The following is a 16,490-nucleotide window of genomic DNA, read 5'->3' as shown; positions in this document are numbered from 1 at the left end:
ACGCGCAGGCTCAGCGGCCATGGCTCACGGGCCTAGCCGCTCCGCGGCATGTGGGATCTTCCCGGACCGGGGCACGAACCCGCGTCCCCTGCATCGGCAGGCGGACTCTCAACCACTGCGCCACCAGGGAAGCCCCCTGATAATTTCCTCTTTTAAGGTTTTTCTGTTTCTTTCTGGAATCCCATTTGCCTGTGCTGAGCCTCCTGGCCTGGTCCCCCTCTCATTTTCCTCTCCTCTGCTTTCCATTTCTTCCTCAACTAGTCCTTCCCTGCAGATTGTTTGAGAAGCATTGTGTAGCATGTCCCACCTCACCCTGCCTTCCCTTGCTTTAACATTCCGCTGGTTACTTTTGTTATCTTCTAGTGTTGCTATAAAGCTGAAGGCCTAGCTTCTTGCTTCCAGAAATAGTCAATTTTGTTTATTTCCATTAAGGTCAGTGTGGCTTCTCTTCAGCAGCCCAAAAGACAGGATCAGAATTCTTCCTGCGCTTTTGTTTGAGAACTGCTGTCTCTGTCCTGTCTCCACCAAGTTTTCTGCTCACTGTTTATATCAACATCGGGGAATTATCTTTTCTCTCCTATAAAGCCCCTCCCAGTTGGCATTAGGCTTTCCTGAAGATGCTTCAGTTCCCTTCACTCCATTCGTTCAGATTTGTCTTCTAGGTAAGTTGTGCTTTTCTTAGATGAAAGGTGCTCATCGTGGCCTGTGCCAGCCAACCTCCACACCCTCCTTTGTTGCCTTCGTAAACTGCATCTTTATTTCTGAATTCCGCCAGCTATTTTTTTCCCTTGACAATCCTTTTCTCTTCTATACGCTCCACATACATTTCATAGTGGTAATGAAGCAGCGTTGTTGCAGCCCTTTGAGACAATATTTGGAGGGAACAAATGGTTTGTTCCAATTCCATACGCATCGGCAGGCGGACGCGCAACCACTGCGCCACCAGGGAAGCCCCCCATCCATTTTTAGATAGCCTTATTTTTATTCCCGGCAGTTCACTGCCATATATCGACTTTTTATCTTTATTGTTTGCCTTTGTAAAACTCCCATCCATTTTTAGATAGCCTTATTTTTATTCCCGGCAGTTCACTGCCATATGTTTACATTTACATACATAATAGTCATTCCAGGCAACCAGAAAAAAACCAAAACTTTCTGTAGTCTGTTTTCTAATTGAGATCACCTGTCTCATATTATTTATAAGTAAAATTAAGAAACCGTTATTGAAATCAAGAAGAAAAAAAATTACTAATCAAAGATGAAAATGGCAGTAAATGAAGCCATCGCCTTTTGCTCACTGGATTTTTTTAACCAGCTGGCAGCAGAAGCTGGTGGGTCATAACGCTCGTACTTGAGGCTCTGCAGTGATGCTGTGGGAAGCAAGGGGCCCTGTCTGCTCTCACCATCTCCACAGTCTGGGGTATTTATGCTTCTTGGTATATGTTGTTGCGATTCCCCTTTCCTTTCCCATTTATAGAGCTATCTTCCAGTTCACAAAAATTGTTTATTTGAAGTTTCTCATTTACAAGAATCTGGCTGTAATTCATGTAATAGCGCAGTCCCTATAAACTGACCTTCCTTACGTGGAAAGGCAGTTTTCTTGAGTCTGCAGATGTCACATTAGCCCACGGATTCTTCGATTAAATGGCCCCATCACTTTCTCCAGGATCCCCTCGCTGGTGAGATTTCTTTTTGATCCGTAAGATCTTTCCACCCACATTTTGTCAGTACTTTTTACCTTTTACTGCACTACTTGCCCAGCTCTGCAGTTGAAAACAGTCACGGATGTTACAGGTTTTGACGACTGAAAGACTGATGCTTACAAACTCTTGGGGTTCGTTTGGCGTTTCACACAGCCAGACACGAGTGTCCAGAAGAGCACATGTCATCATCCTCCTGGTTGGCAGCACCCCTCACTTCTCTTCTGCAGCAGCTTCTCAGATTTTAAGAGCTGTCCAGGACAGTTTTAAACGTTTCCAAAGTTTGGCTTTGAATTATAAGTTGATTTGATGGATGTCGTTCTCTATAGTAAATAAGTAAATATCCCTAGTTTGAGAGAAAGAAGATACTGTAAACCCGTGACATTTTGCTACAAGCTAAGGTCCTAAGGAAAGAAAACTCATGCCTTTGTCAAGATCTAATTACCTAATGGCCATCTTTGTGTCAGTCATCTAATGGAGAGTGTCTTTCAGGAAGTACACGGATTCAGTGTCTATATTTTTTAACTTAGATGCTTAATTCTGTAGATAATATCTGTTTGGTAAAGGAATTTATTTTCATTTCCCTATATAAAATACAGATCTATCCTTTTTGAAAATCAGAGGTGTTACCTTTTAGAGAAGTTTTGATCTGGCTTTTCTCCCATCCTCCCCCTTCCCTGACCTAGTCCAGCCTCAGCCATTGTCCCCTGTGAAGGGGATCATTGGTGCAGATAATCCAAATCCCCAGCTAATCCTCTCTGTGGGGCAGGGTCACAGGCCCACCACTCGGGGCCACGGTCCTCTTCACACCTGGGGCGGGACCGCAGCTCTCCCCAGGGTCGTAGGGCCGTGTGGACCCTGAGGAGTAACTCCCGAGGCAGGAGGATAACCTGCCAGGCAGATAGTCCCACAGGGATCATCAGGAGCTCCTGGTCCAGAGGACAAAAAAGGGGCAGTGGGTCTTCCCCCGCAGAGTCTCCGGAGCTTACCCTCTTACCCTGAATTCAGGGTCTCAGTGTTACTCAGTGATGGCCCAGTTCAAGGCCAGCCAAGGAGCACTTGCCATCAATACACAGATGACCTTAGATCAGACTCGAAAGGGAAGGATTGTTCTGCTCACCCACAGGCATGGCCGGTGGAAAGGGACGAGATCGTCATTCTGGGTTCCCGAAGCATCGCACTGCATCCAGCTCCTGGGTTCCACTAGAAGGGAGGCTTCGGGATGCCAGTAATTCATGTGCAACCGCTTCTTGATTCTCAAGTGTTTTAGGACCTGGTTCTTTAAGTGCATTGTAGCCAGGAGGTGCCACACAGCAAGATTCTAATTTGAAAGTCTGTCAGTCATGTTGGTCACTGGGAGCTGTCTTTCTCTCTCCAAATGTCAGGAACCTCTTTGAAGGTTTATACAGTGCTGGGAGGAATCATGAACTTAGAAACAAAGAAAAGAATAGGGTTTTGGGGGGGCTTCCCTGGTGGCGCAGTGGTTGAGAGTCCGCCTGCCGATGCAGGGGACGCGGGTTCGTGTCCTGGTCCGGGAAGATCCCACATGCCGCGGAGCGGCTGGGCCCGTGAGCCTTGGCCGCTGAGCCTGCGCTTCAGGAGCCTGTGCTCCGCAACCAGAGAGGCCACAGCAGTGGCCTCTTTTTTCGCGTACCGCAAAAAAAAAAAAAAAAAAAAAAGGTTTTTTTGTTTGTTTCTGTTTTTGTTTTTGTTTTCCCCCCAGATGGCACTTTACAGAATTTCAGTATCCAAAATGTATCTTAAAATGATCTTTCATGTGACTGAATTGATGCAATCTCATGATAAAACTTTAAAGGCTAAGGAGTTGCTTCTTGTGGATGAGCAGGAAAAGTGATTTTTTTTTTTTTTTTACATAGAATCTACTCCTGGTGAAGGTCTTTTATACTTGGAATCTACAACAAGGGAAATGTATGGATTTTTATCTATGATTTGTAGCTTTTTGGTTTCACATATTTTCAGAGTATCTTCAATCTCTTAATCCTGATTTATGAATGGTGAGTCATGCTTTTTGTTTTTTTAAAGAAGACTAGTGGATTTGAAACTACACTAGAACTAAAATTTACCGTTTATTTAATAACATTTTAAATGGAAATGGGAATAATTCTCTTAGAAATAGTTTCCTCTTATGTTCCTATATTTAAAGGATTAATTTTTGAAATTGGTGCTAAGGAACTTGTGTTGCAGATTTGCTTTGCGCTTACAGTAAAAAGCAGTGAATAATATAATCAGACAGAAGTTTAGCCTTCATCGAGGCTTAAGCTGAATTCTCTCTATAACCCGTAGACAAGAGGTTTCCAAGGGGCTATTTGAACACCTTTATTTTTTTAAAAAAAGTAAAATCTTACACATAAATAAATAAACATCATTGCTATTTCCAAACATTTGTGGGATAAATAAGGTCATTTTTTATGTTAAATTATAAAATTGAAATGTAAAATTCCCAGTAAAGCACTTACTTAAAAAAAAAAAAAAGTTCTTTCAGAGGATAGTTAATTTCCCTGCTACAGTTAGATTTTTTATTTTTAATATGATTCTCCATTTTGAAAAACATGTTAAATCTTCCTTCCTTTAAAGTAACTCTTGAAATAAAGGGTCTGCCAGTATCTGCTATGAGGTGACTTTGGAAAAAAGCATTCCAGATTCTTGCTGTCCTCTACTTTCCTTTGAAGGGGAAAACATTAAATACTTCATGCTTTAAGCCCATGTGTTTCTAAATATCCAAAAGAGAAGAAAATTACCATATTTGCCCATGAACTCCCAGAGGACAAAGCTGTATAGATAATAGTGTCGATGGCTTAATAAATACTCACTGTGAATTGGGCCCTGCCCGAAGCACTTGACAGACAGCAACTCATTTAATATTCTGAGCCTTAAAAGATAGTCCAATGAGGAAGCAGGGGTGCAGAGGCATTCGGGGACTTTCTGTCCCTGTGCTGTAAGGTCCCCGCACCCAGCGTGGTGGCTGCAGAATGACCGAGTGCCCAAGGAGCTGGCTTGCAGAGCAGAGTTGGACTGCAGCAGCCATGCGGTCTCAACGGCCGAGGTGTGTCTCCAGGGCTCTCTTCCAACCTCCCCTCCGTGCTGAGGGTGTTGAGTTGCTCTGCACCTGTGTTTAGCTGATTACCGATCTCTTACAAAGATCCAGTAAGCAAAAGTCCAAGAACCAGAGTGAGCCCTGGGGACTGGGTTCCTCCCAGCGTTCTCCCATATTTTGCTTTAACCGAACAAAGTCGACAGCGGGGTCTGTGAGCCAGTCTGCAAGCTCTTTGCCTCCTACCCCCTCACAGCTGACAAGTGGTGTCACTTCCAGCTCACAGGTACACCATACACTGAACTCCTCTCTTCTCCTCTGTGAGACAAAAAGATGGGACTGCTAGTGACTTGTGCTCTGGAGGAAAGCTTAACCAGCTTCTCAGTCCAGGCAGACCTTGGGCTTTCTGACGTGGCCTGTTTTTTTGTGGGGTTGCACCCTGACCTTGCTGGTTGGCCAGGCTGGGTCATCAGGATTGTCGAAGCCGCCTAATACCCCGAGCAAGAACGTCAACCTGTAAAGATTGAATATTACATGGACTTGAAACGCACATCCCTTATAAAATGTTTAAAGCTTGCTGGATTTTATTAGAATATGTGAACCAGACTGAGTATATTAAATTTATGAGTCCAATTGATGCAGTACCATAATAATTCAATATAATATGCTTATGTCATTAAACTCATAAAGAAGAGTCTCTGAATAGCTGTAATGAATAGTTCAGATTCTGTAATCACAGACTGGCATTTTCACCCTGATGAATTTTAAGTGGGAGCACTCAGAATTCTATATAATATCAAGAAATAAATGCCATATTTCAAATGATGATTACTTATTCCAAGTATTTACTTTAAAACCTAGGATAGAAAAGAAATACCTGCAAATTATTATTATTATTATTATTAGAAATACAGAGAAGGTTGGAAGAGGTTGGCATGAAGCATAAATCAGAAACCAAAGAAACCTTATTCTGCTTTGACTAATATCATTTATTCCCTCATCTCTTACCTTGTTCCCAAATACGTGTATATTGGTAATCTATCACTGAGTAATAAACTACCCCAAAACTTAGTGCCTTAGAGAAACTACCACTTTATTGCTTATGATGCTGTGGTTCTGGAACGTGGGCAGGGTGGTGGAACCAACCGCTGGGTGGTTCATCTTTTCCAAGTGTCTCTGTCAGGTCTGGGCACTTGTATGGCTGCATTCAGACTACAGCTCCACTAAGGACTGGGCTTAGCTGGGGTACTGGAACCTGCAAGGTGACCTCTTCACTCTCGGCATTACCTCCAGTGCATTCTCTTGGTTAAAACAAGTCACGGGCTCCACCCAGAAGGCCTGGCAGGACTCCATGGATCAGAGAGAAGAGAGGCTGCCAGAGGACAGTGCTGGACCCCCGGTCTGAGACCCGGTTGAGAGCTGATCCGGGGGCAGAGCATTCCAGAAGTGTGTCCCCCACGCTGAACAGTGCACAGTCCAGTGCTGCTGGACCACTGGCCATGCCCCAAGCTCTGCTTCCCCGCCATGAGGCTTTGTACACGCTCTGCCCTCTGCCTGGAACAGGCTTCCCTCAGCATCTTCCCCTGCTTGACTCTTTCCCACCCCTCAGGTCTTAGCATAAATGTCACCAATTCCCAGGACGAGGCTGGCTGCCTTTCGTAGTGCTCCAAAAGCATCTCATTCCTGTTTTCTTGGAGCCACCTTTTAATTCCTGCTTTCCCTGCCCACCTCCCTGAAAGGCCTTCGCGTTACTCAGGACGGAAATGAGGCTTGTCCATTACTGAATCCACAGCAGTGCTGGCAGGAGGAAAGCTCTCAGTAAATATTTGTTGGATGCATGAATGGGGTCTGAAGAGAGGCGTCAACAGAGAATAATCCGTGATTCAGCCCTTAAAGGACAAGCAGCGTTTAGACGATGGAAGCACAGCACCAGTAAGAATGACTGTGAACCACGAGGATGCAGTACGGGCAGCCCAGGCACCTGGAAGGGCAGGCTCCATGCCTGTCATATTCAGCGCTGGACACCCAGTACCCACACGCTGCTTCGTGGGGAGCAGGTGTGCAGTAACCGCGCAGAGGATGAGCGATCTGCCTGAATCAAACTGTCCCAATTTTATCAGAGTGTGAGGACATTCGGGGGCGTGTTGGGAAAGGAACCCAGCATCTCCACCAGTTGATCCAGTGGAGACAAATTTTAGGATTCCTAAATATTCAGAGAGAAGTGTTCAGACTAGAACGTATGGGAGCTTAGAACTGGGAAGACTCAACGGGGTGAATAGTATCGACCTGCCTGGGTCAATTCATAACACTTGGCCAATGGTGACCAGACCTCTCTGGGGTCTAGAAATATCCCAGTGTGCCTCCATCCAGGCCGGATCCATCTTCAGAGCCCACCAGTCAATGATGAAGCCTCCAAGTACTGCAAGGTAAATGAAACCTCTAAGTCTTATTGGAATGAGAGTTGTCTTTACGCTGCCACCATGGCTAATGACTTCTGGAAATGAGGAATGCCATTGAACTGTCTTCCCTGTTAATATGTCACAGTGGAAGGGTGGCTCAAGCCCTATTACATTTTTAAAGAACATTTCAATTTTAATAATTTCAATAGCTTTAAATTAAATTATGGATTGATGTTAAAATTCTATAAAATGAAGAGAGCTCCACAACAATGAGATGTCCGGAAAATCATTAGGATGACATGGCTGGGGTGAAATATTGCTGGTGAAATAAGTAGTAGGTTACACCGCGTCCCTTGCATCGGCAGGCAGACTCTCAACCACTGTGCCACCAGGGAAGCCCCGGAAACTTTTTAATAACATAAAATGGTCATGACTTTATCCCCCTGCTAATTAAAATAGAAGGAAGGAAGCCAAAAGATAAAAAGGTAAGGTCTTTCAAATGCTTCTGAGGCCCTATTCTCATTCCCATCTCTTACACACACACACACACACACACACACACACACACACACACACACACACACACACACACACACACACACACACACACACCCACCCCACACACGGGCGCATGTGGTGGTTGATTGAAATTCAAGGTAGATTCTGAGAGCCTACATGAGCGGGGTGTGAACAGCCCCAGAGAGACGGGCTGCGTTTACATTTACATGCACACCTTAGGTTGCAGGCTTAAAGTATTTTCCTCAAGAATTTCGAGGACTTTCTCCCAATTTGAAGAGCCAGTCGTTTTGTCAGCCTCTTACAGTCGTCGACCTTGGCTAAGTCCCTTGAGATCTCAGTCTTCTCATCTGTAAACAGAGGATCCACACACCTGTCTTCCTCTTCCTCAGTGTGTCTCAGGGGTCATAGGAGCTCCTGAGCCAGGAAAGGCACTTTGTATCAGTACCAAGTACCGGCAGACCCACAGCCAGGTTCAAGGCCCGTCATAATCTCCTTCAAGCCCTGCTTTTCCCCAGGCTGAGCCCTCCACACGCTGGCCTTGCTCCCTGCTCATATCCTTCGCTGAGCTTGGGTACCACACACCTTCCCTCCTTTCCCTGATCTCAAACGTTCCTTTCCTTCCAGATCCCAGACTTGAAAGGGAATGGCTGCAAGGTGGGAGCGGCCACACTGTTTAACGCCCTGCTGAGCTCCCAGGTTTTTGCCTGGACGGGCTGTAGAGCACGTGGTCATCCCTATGAGCAGACTAGCATTTTATCCAGAAGTTACCAAGTTGAAAGGAAAAACCCAGCAGAGGCTCCCGGAAGGCCAGCTTTTACCCAGGTTATTCCAGAAACTCAAGTACTTTTCCTTTCTTTCATATAGTAGGTCACACATGAATCATGTTAATATTATGACCTTCGTCAAGAATGTCTAAAGTAGCATGTAGCAACACATTATATTTTCATTTTTTTCCCTTAATGCAGTGTGTCGATTGAAGTACCAGGCTAAAGCTCTAAAATAATTGACTAAATTCTTGCTGAATTGCCCTGTGTTGCTGTAGGGAGTGTGTTTTGCCTTTCAGAACTCATTAACACAGCCAACAGACCATATTAGCCTGTGTTTTGGTTCAAAGATTAATAATGTTTGGCGGTTGTGTTTTGAAATGGTGTTGGAATTTTAAAAATTGGCCCCTGTGTGTATCTGGGTTTGGGGCAGGAGGCTTCCAGCTGACTGCTTGGGTGGGAATGGACCTCTGGGATGCACTGACCCATCTGAAAGCCTCTTAGGATTGACCTCTTCCTAAGAGAAGTGCCCTGGGCAGATGCCTTGATCCCGCAACAGACTGGACCCCCAGGAGTTGGATATGGTGTAGATGGAAGGCTTCCTCTGATTCCTGATGGGTACCTGCCAGCACCCCAGGGGACTGTCAGTTAACTTAATGGCAAACAGTAGAAAATGACTTTTGTAAGCCCACTTCCTTACAAAGACCACAGACAGAATGGGCAGATCAGAAACTCTTCTGCATCTGCCCTGAATTTCTTACGTAAACTCTTGAAACGCTCTATGGCACCAGCTCTGCCGTCTGGAAGAGGCTTGCCCCAGAGGACCCCTTGGTCCCAGCAGGCCCCAAGTGGTATCTTGATTAGCAGTTTGGGTATGAGGTACCCATCCCAGACTGTGAATGGGAAAAAAAATCACCAATCCTCTGCCATAAGTCAGCCAGGTAGCCAATCCCCGAAGAAAGGGAAGGTATTGTTCAGAAGGGAATCTGAATGCTGTTTGGGAAGGGAAACAGAGGAAGGGCAGTCAGAATATGGCCAGTGCCCAGCAAAGCACTGTAAGGAAGATACGGGAGCACGAAGCAGAGCTGCGTAGGACTCCGTGTCGAAGAGTAGAAGCCTCACAGGAAAGAGGTCTCTGCCCCAGGCTTGTGTGGAACATTCACTCTAGACAACCCCGTGCCCCTGTCCCCATGAGAGCGCCGTCAGGCTGGGAAAGGCAGCATCTGGCCCAAGCAGCTGAGGTGCCCAGCGCTATCGGCCTGGCCCAGTGAGCGCAGTGCCAGGAGACGGGGGTCAGCCAGAGACGAGGGGGCTGGTGGATGCTGTGGACGGCAGTCTGGTGACTGAGACCAGCCTCTGGAGTTGGGAGATGTGGGTGTGAGTCCTCACTGTCCCACTTCCATGCTCTGTGACCTCTGGGACGTCACTTCAGCCTCCCAGCCCTCAGTTTTTGCATCGAGAAGATGGAGATAATAATAGTCTCTACCTCATAGAGTTGTTGTGGTAATTAAATGAGGTAGACCGTTAAAAGCTCTCAGCGTGCCTAGAACGTAGCAAGCCTTTGATGAATGGCCTCCCCTTTGAAAGCTCACGGTCCCCTGCAGGATTTAATTTTCGTTCTGAGGGGATTTTACAAAGCACAGGCCAGTTTCACATTTTGTGTGGAACAGACCCACGGCGGGCCCATCTCTCCCAGTGACTTCTGCCTCCCCCGACCCGCTCACTGCCCCTGTGTAGAATGCCTTTTAAAAAAACAATAAAGCATGCCCACAGCCTGTAGAAGACGGACAGTTTATGCAGTCAAGGTATTCAGCGTCAGTACTGAAGTATGCCTTAAAGATTAGCCACCTACACTTGATTTTCTGAAAGCATTGATAAGAAAAGACCTTGTATTTTATAGTGCTGGTCCAAGAGGCTAAAAGTAAAAAACCTAGACAGATGTCTAATATATCTGTTATTCTTAAACCTTTTTTGCCAACTTGGAAAACAACTCACGGGCCTCCATCCCCAGCATAGTCGTGCTGTTTTCCTTCTCTCCCTTCATCTTCTCTTCCCCGCTGTATCCCGCCCCCTCCTCTCGCGCCCTCTTCCAGCCGGCCCCTTGCATGCCTTGGTGCTCCATTTCCTGGCCCCTCCCTTTCCCTCAATTGATCACTCTGACATCTCCAGACCCCCTCTTGCTCTGCCACTTCCCAGTTTGCGATCTTCCTGAAAGAAGATTGGGTTTCCTCTGACTTTCGTCCTCCAAGTATCCGAGGCAGGGCTGGAATGTTGCGGAACCTTCTCAGCGGCCCTGACCCAGGGTAGTTTTCAGAGCAGAGACTCAGGTGTGATCCCCCCCACTACCAGGGCGGGCAAGGGTTGCCGGCCTTGTGTGGTCCCTAATGGCTACAGAGATTTAAATTTGCCTGCTTTTCTTTCTGATTTTAATGGAGAAGATGCCATGTGAAGGAAACACATTGGATATTGGATTTCACAGATCCTTCTTCTGCTTTGCCCTTCTGACCCTGATAAGCCACTGAAATTCCCCATGTCCTTGAGTTTTTGTAATACTCTCCTCTAAAGTGAACTGCCCTGGGGAGGCAGCTCGGCTTCTGGACTTGTTTTCACACACCAGGGAGGGCGGGGGTGTCCGTCGATCAACAGTAGAGGCAGAGCTTTGACAGGAAGCACTTTAATTTTCTCCCTTCAGCCGCACGTGCTGTGGAAAACATTGGGGGCACAGGCAACAAAAATTACTAATATAAATGTGTGTATTTAAGTATGTATTTTACATATATTTATAATGTATATTGACTGCACGCAATAGCAGCCTTCTTGTACAATGGCTGGTCTTGGACCGAGGCCTGAAGCCCTAAGGGGAAACTTCTTTATTGGAGGAATAGCAGTAAACTTGACTCACGCGACACCATTATATGGAAGTAGATTTTATTACTGAAGTGCAGACTAAAGAATCGAACTCGGGGCTTCCCTGGTGGCACAGTGGTTGCGCGTCCGCCTGCCGATGCAGGGGAACCGGGTTCGTGCCCCAGTCTGGGAGGATCCCACATGCCGCGGAGCAGCTGGGCCCGTGAGCCATGGTCGCTGAGCCTGCGCAGCAGAGGGAGGCCCGCATACCACAAAAAAAAAAAAAAATCGAACTCATCACCCCTGCACACCCCTCCCTTCCAGTCAGTGGGTGGGCATGATCACGTGGAATATTATGCAGCCGTTGAAACGAACAGACCACAGCTCACCCAGCCGGGTGCACAAATCTCACAAACAGCATGTTAAGCAGTGGAAACCAGACACAGAAGAGTGCACCCTGTGGGATCCCATCAATATGAAGTTCAAAACCTGGCAAAACTAATCGATGGTGCCAGAAGCCAAGATGGCAGTTACCCTGAAAGGAAAGAGTGTGCAGAGGGCTGCCTGGGCTCCAAAAACGTTGTGATATTTTTATTCCGATGCTGAGCACGCCAGTGTGTTCACTTTTTGAAAAGTCATTAGCCTGTACATTCATGCTGGTTGCTGTTTTCTCTTTGTACACTTCAATTTTTAAAAAATTAACTCATCAAAATCAGTCATCAAGGTTGCTTGTAAGCGCTTTTCCCCAGCTCGGCAGTGTGCCCGGGATGACGTGGAATTAGAGAGAAGAGTGAGATGCTGTCTGTGACCTCAGGAGCCTTCTGGAAATTTAGTTCTGTCTGGTGTCCCCGGCTCCACCCCTTAGCCCTTTGGTTTTGTCATTCACCAGAAGGAATTTGCTCAGCCCACCTCAAGCCTGTGGCTCTGGACACAGACGACTCACCCCATACACTTTAGAGCATCCCGAGGTCACCGCCAAGATCACTTCCTAATCGCAGCGTTTCTTTGACCAAGGAAGCGGTCTAGGTAAAGGGAGCCAAGGCTGCCCTGTTCTGGTGAGTGGAGATTTGTCTTGCAAAGAAAAAGCTCTTCCGTAATGCTTAAAATCAGTTGGATCAGATCCTTCCATCTGGTGGTTTCATTGAGGTGTACTGGTGCGTTCATTTTAAGAAAAGCCATCACCTGCAGCTACTTCCCTGCTCTCTCTTTATGATGCTGCCCGGGCAGGGAAGGGGGTCTCCAATACGTTCTCTTTGCCTTGTTTTTCTAGTTTTTGTTTTCACTTCTCTTTTCATTATCCCTTCAGGCTTTACTGGGCCTTCAAAGGGCCCCTGCTTCATGAACTAATGATGACAGATGTTGATACAACATCTGTTGCCGGATTTAAACACCTTGCATCCGGTTAGAATTCATCGGGAAGGCAAGCTTGTCTTGCGCTTTAGTCCGCACTTGAGCGCGGCCGTGGGGACACGGGCTGCACAGGAGCTGCTGAGATGACGATTCTCTTCCCACATCTCACCACGAAGGGGTGTAGCTCACACACAGCGGTGAGCGCGCTCCCCGTCCTCCTTGTGCCAGATCATCTCTCTCTCCATCTTGCCCAGTTAGCTGCACACATGCATTTCATCGCGAGCGTTCGCTGGTCGGGTGTGGTCGATATTTCCTAGTAACTGTGTTTGCTGGACCTCGGGTCCTTCGAGGTCAATGTTCTCAGCTTTCCTCCCCCACAGAAAAGTCAAGGCAGGTTCCCTTTTGCTTCTCTGATGCAAATAAGTACTGGAGCAAGGTCTTCATTTTCTAGAAATTGGTTTTGGCACCTTCTTAGCTCTACCTGATCTCTATTTCAAGAGCCCTTCTTGAGCAATTACCATGAGACCAGGAAGTTAGGAATATTGAACAGAGGAAACAGAGTCTGAGTTAAAAACCCTTGTTTTCAAGTCTTCTCTCTTGGTTACTAGCCTTGCTCCCCGGATAATGGGTGTTACAGTAATAAAAAGAGGTAATTCTAGGCAGAGTATGAAGATAACTTATGAAGATAACTTATGAAGAGTATGAAGGTATTTTATCTTATGAAGATAAGGTAAAATTAGGTGACTTAGGAAACTTTTGGGTGTGGTACAAATGTTTGTCACCTTGCTTTGGTGAAGGTTTCACAGGCATCTCCGTGTGTCAACACTCCTCAGTTGATGAGTACATTTGAAGGATATGCAGTTATTGGGCATCAGTTATACATCCATAAAGCATAAAAAATTAGAAGTTTGAAGATGTTTAGAATCTGTAAATTGCTATACAAATGTTAATTATTAGTAATCCTTGTTACTGTTTTTAAGAAAGTAGCTAACATTTTCCTTAAGCAGAATGTCTTCTTTCAGAGGTAAATTTGAGGTTGGCAATTCGTTCAGGTAGCTGAATTCGACTTCCCCCAGGCCAAGGTTTCTCATCTGTGGCACTAGTGACATTTGGAACCAAATAATTCTTTGCACAGAGGCTGTACTGGGCATTGTAGGATGTTAGCTGCATCCCTGGCCTCCACCCGCTAGGTACACCACCCCGCCTGTGGCAATCAGAAATGTCTATGGGCAGATCACCCTGGCTTGGGGACCACTGTTCTAGGCCATGTTTCATAGACAAGTTTTTTTGTTACTCAGAGTCCCTAATTACTGGGTTTAATTTCTGAGTTTGTGACAGGATTTATACTTTTTAAACAAACTGAGACAGTAATGAAGATTCAGGCCTAAAACTGCGCCCATCCGTATTTTCTGTTATAGAAAACGTTTGCCTGACCTGAAATATGTGAACTATTTCTGTGTCCTCTTTTCGTTTAACACAGCCTGCTGGCACCCATGTCTGATTTCAGCCCCAGCATCTTGGGTCCTGGTCTCAGACGTGCTTTGCATGTTTGGTGCCAGAAGAGGCAGCCGATGCTGTGACAGACGTGTGCAGGGGGGAGGGGCGAACACGGGGTTCAGATCAATTAATCTTAGCAACGACTTCCTTTTACTGGTGATCATAGGATTTGTAAAGGGGTCTGTGAATATCAGTGCTTGCTACGGACCCTCTCATCCCCGGTATTGCTTTTCCTTTGGTCTATGAGAAGGATCCAAAGCAGAGAAGGCCTGTGTCCTTTAAAAATGCACGTTTAGCATCGTGCAGACCGCTAGCCTTTTTGTTCTCCTCTTAGTTGCCTTTTAATGAGTGATTGGGGGGGTGGAAATGACTATTAACTAGCAACAGTGTTGCTGGAACGCAGACACCAAGCCCAGCCGCCACTGCCCAGCATTCCTCTGGGCGTTGTGTGCAGACAGGTCCAAGCCGTGTCGTAGGAGCCAGGAAGTGTCGCCTGCACGCCGGGCACCATGGCTGCTCCCCAGGTGGGTCTGATGGGGCAAAGGCGGTGGTGGAGGGTCCCTGCGCTGTTTCGAACGACAGTGGCAGCTCCTCCACGGGACGTTCCTCCCCCCTCCCCCCGCCCCACAGTGTCTTGACCGTGTTTTTGCCTCTTGTCTCTTCCCCAGAGGTACCTCAGGGACTTTTTCAGCGTGATGCTCCAGTCAGCGACGTCCCCGCTGCACATCGACAAGGTGGGGCTGACACTGTCCAAACACACCATCTGCGAGTTCTCGCCGTTCTTCAAGAAGGGCGTCTTCGACTACAGCAGCCACGGGACGGGGTAGGGCCGGTGATGGGGCCATGCCACGCAGTGCCTTCTCGTCCGAGCGGCCCCCCAGCCAGGGGCCTGGACCCCTCACCGCTTCCTCCTAGTGCCTGAGCGGAGTGCGGGGCTGGGGGGCTGGGCTGGCTGACGGTGACCTTGACGGCGGCTGTCCCTGCCCCTCGCGTGTGAATGTGGCCTTCTCCCTGTTGTGTGCAGAATCTGTCCCCACGGCTCCATTGCCCTGGGCCCCCGGGGCCGAGCCAGCCTGGCGCTTCCCGAGGTGGGTGGCTGACCACACCTCCCTAATGACTTTCATCTGGTTTCCTTTTTCACCAAAATACACTCTTATTTTTTTATATTCCTTCCATGTGGCTGGCTCCCAAGAAAAGCATTTTAAGTTATTTCATTGTATTTTGCTTTTTCCCCATTTGAGTCTGAACTTTTTACATAATCCCTAAGCACTGATGTTTACACAGAATTTCATATTCTGCAAAAGGGATTTACGGTCCAGTCATGACTGGAGTCTTCCATGCTTGACACATTGGATGTAGGTGACATCAACTTCTATAAATCCATTCAAATAGGATATTTGTTTAATCTTGAATATTCAAGAAGTTTTTCCCAAATGGCGGCCGTGCACTCTCAAGCTTTCTCCGCTAAGCACAAAGCGAGCGCCTCACTGAATGCATATTTTTAAACATTTTGTTCACATTTTTGTTACTGAATCTACTGGATCTTTAGCTGAAAGACTAGAATTTACTGTAGTTTATTAACGATCCCTTAAATCACTCAGGACTTAATGTAGCATCACACATCTATGTACAGTAAAACTGCTTTGTTTTACTAAAGAGAAAAATGTGAGAAGAAAAAATATATATGTGGTATATATTGAAATGTATATAATTCTACCTATAGATTTATATATGTACACACTCCTGTATGATAGTTCTATCAAAATATGTAATCATTCACACCAAATTTATTAAAGGTATTTGTTTTTTCAAGATTTAAATTGAGCTGCTATCAATATTAAATGAAGTTATGGAATCTACCCTGTAGCTCAGTTTAAGTTTGTGACATGATCGTTCTTACTGGTCTGTTTAAAAATTTATCTCACGTTCTTGGAAACATACATGATGTATAATTTAGCATTCCTGTAGTCGAAGATGCCCTTATAGTTATGATTGAAGTCACAAATGAATGGGTAAGAAAACATGCTTGCATTCAACCTTCGAGAATATGCCTTCACAACCGAGCTCTCCAGTCTGAAAAATATATTTTAAAGATGCAATTATCCCGATAAGGGGGAAAATTATTATTGTACTAATTAGATATCATAGTTTAGCGTGAAAAAAAAATGAGGGTTTTTTTGTTTTGTTTTGTTTTTAATTGCTGCAGGAAGACTTGCTTTTGAGCGCAGTTGTGATTACAGGGAGAGGTTAGGGGTAATTACTACTAGAGAATTTAAACCTAGAGATTAAAGGATAAAAGCTGGGAGATAATTAACCATAGGTCATTTATCTAAAAAGAGTCAAAGCGCTGAAGATTGTCCCT

General features: G+C 46.1%; 1 protein-coding gene across 1 annotated transcript in view; it reads left to right on the top strand.

Moving 5' to 3' along the window:
• The window catches only part of KIF16B (kinesin family member 16B), a 293,074-nt gene extending 276,891 nt beyond the window's left edge, over positions 1-16,183 (top strand). Inside the window, exon 26 of the mRNA XM_024123350.3 lies at positions 14,797-16,183. Within this exon, the coding sequence (XP_023979118.2) occupies positions 14,797-14,955 (159 nt within the window). The 3' untranslated portion in view covers positions 14,956-16,183. The remainder of the gene's footprint in view (positions 1-14,796) is intronic.
• The last annotated feature ends 307 nt before the right edge of the window (positions 16,184-16,490 follow it).

This window comes from Physeter macrocephalus, chromosome 14, assembly GCF_002837175.3.
Source record: "Physeter macrocephalus isolate SW-GA chromosome 14, ASM283717v5, whole genome shotgun sequence".
Classification (NCBI taxonomy): domain Eukaryota; kingdom Metazoa; phylum Chordata; class Mammalia; order Artiodactyla; family Physeteridae; genus Physeter; species Physeter macrocephalus.
Note: the sequence above shows the minus strand (reverse complement) of the source record. Positions and strands in the feature narration are given on the sequence as shown.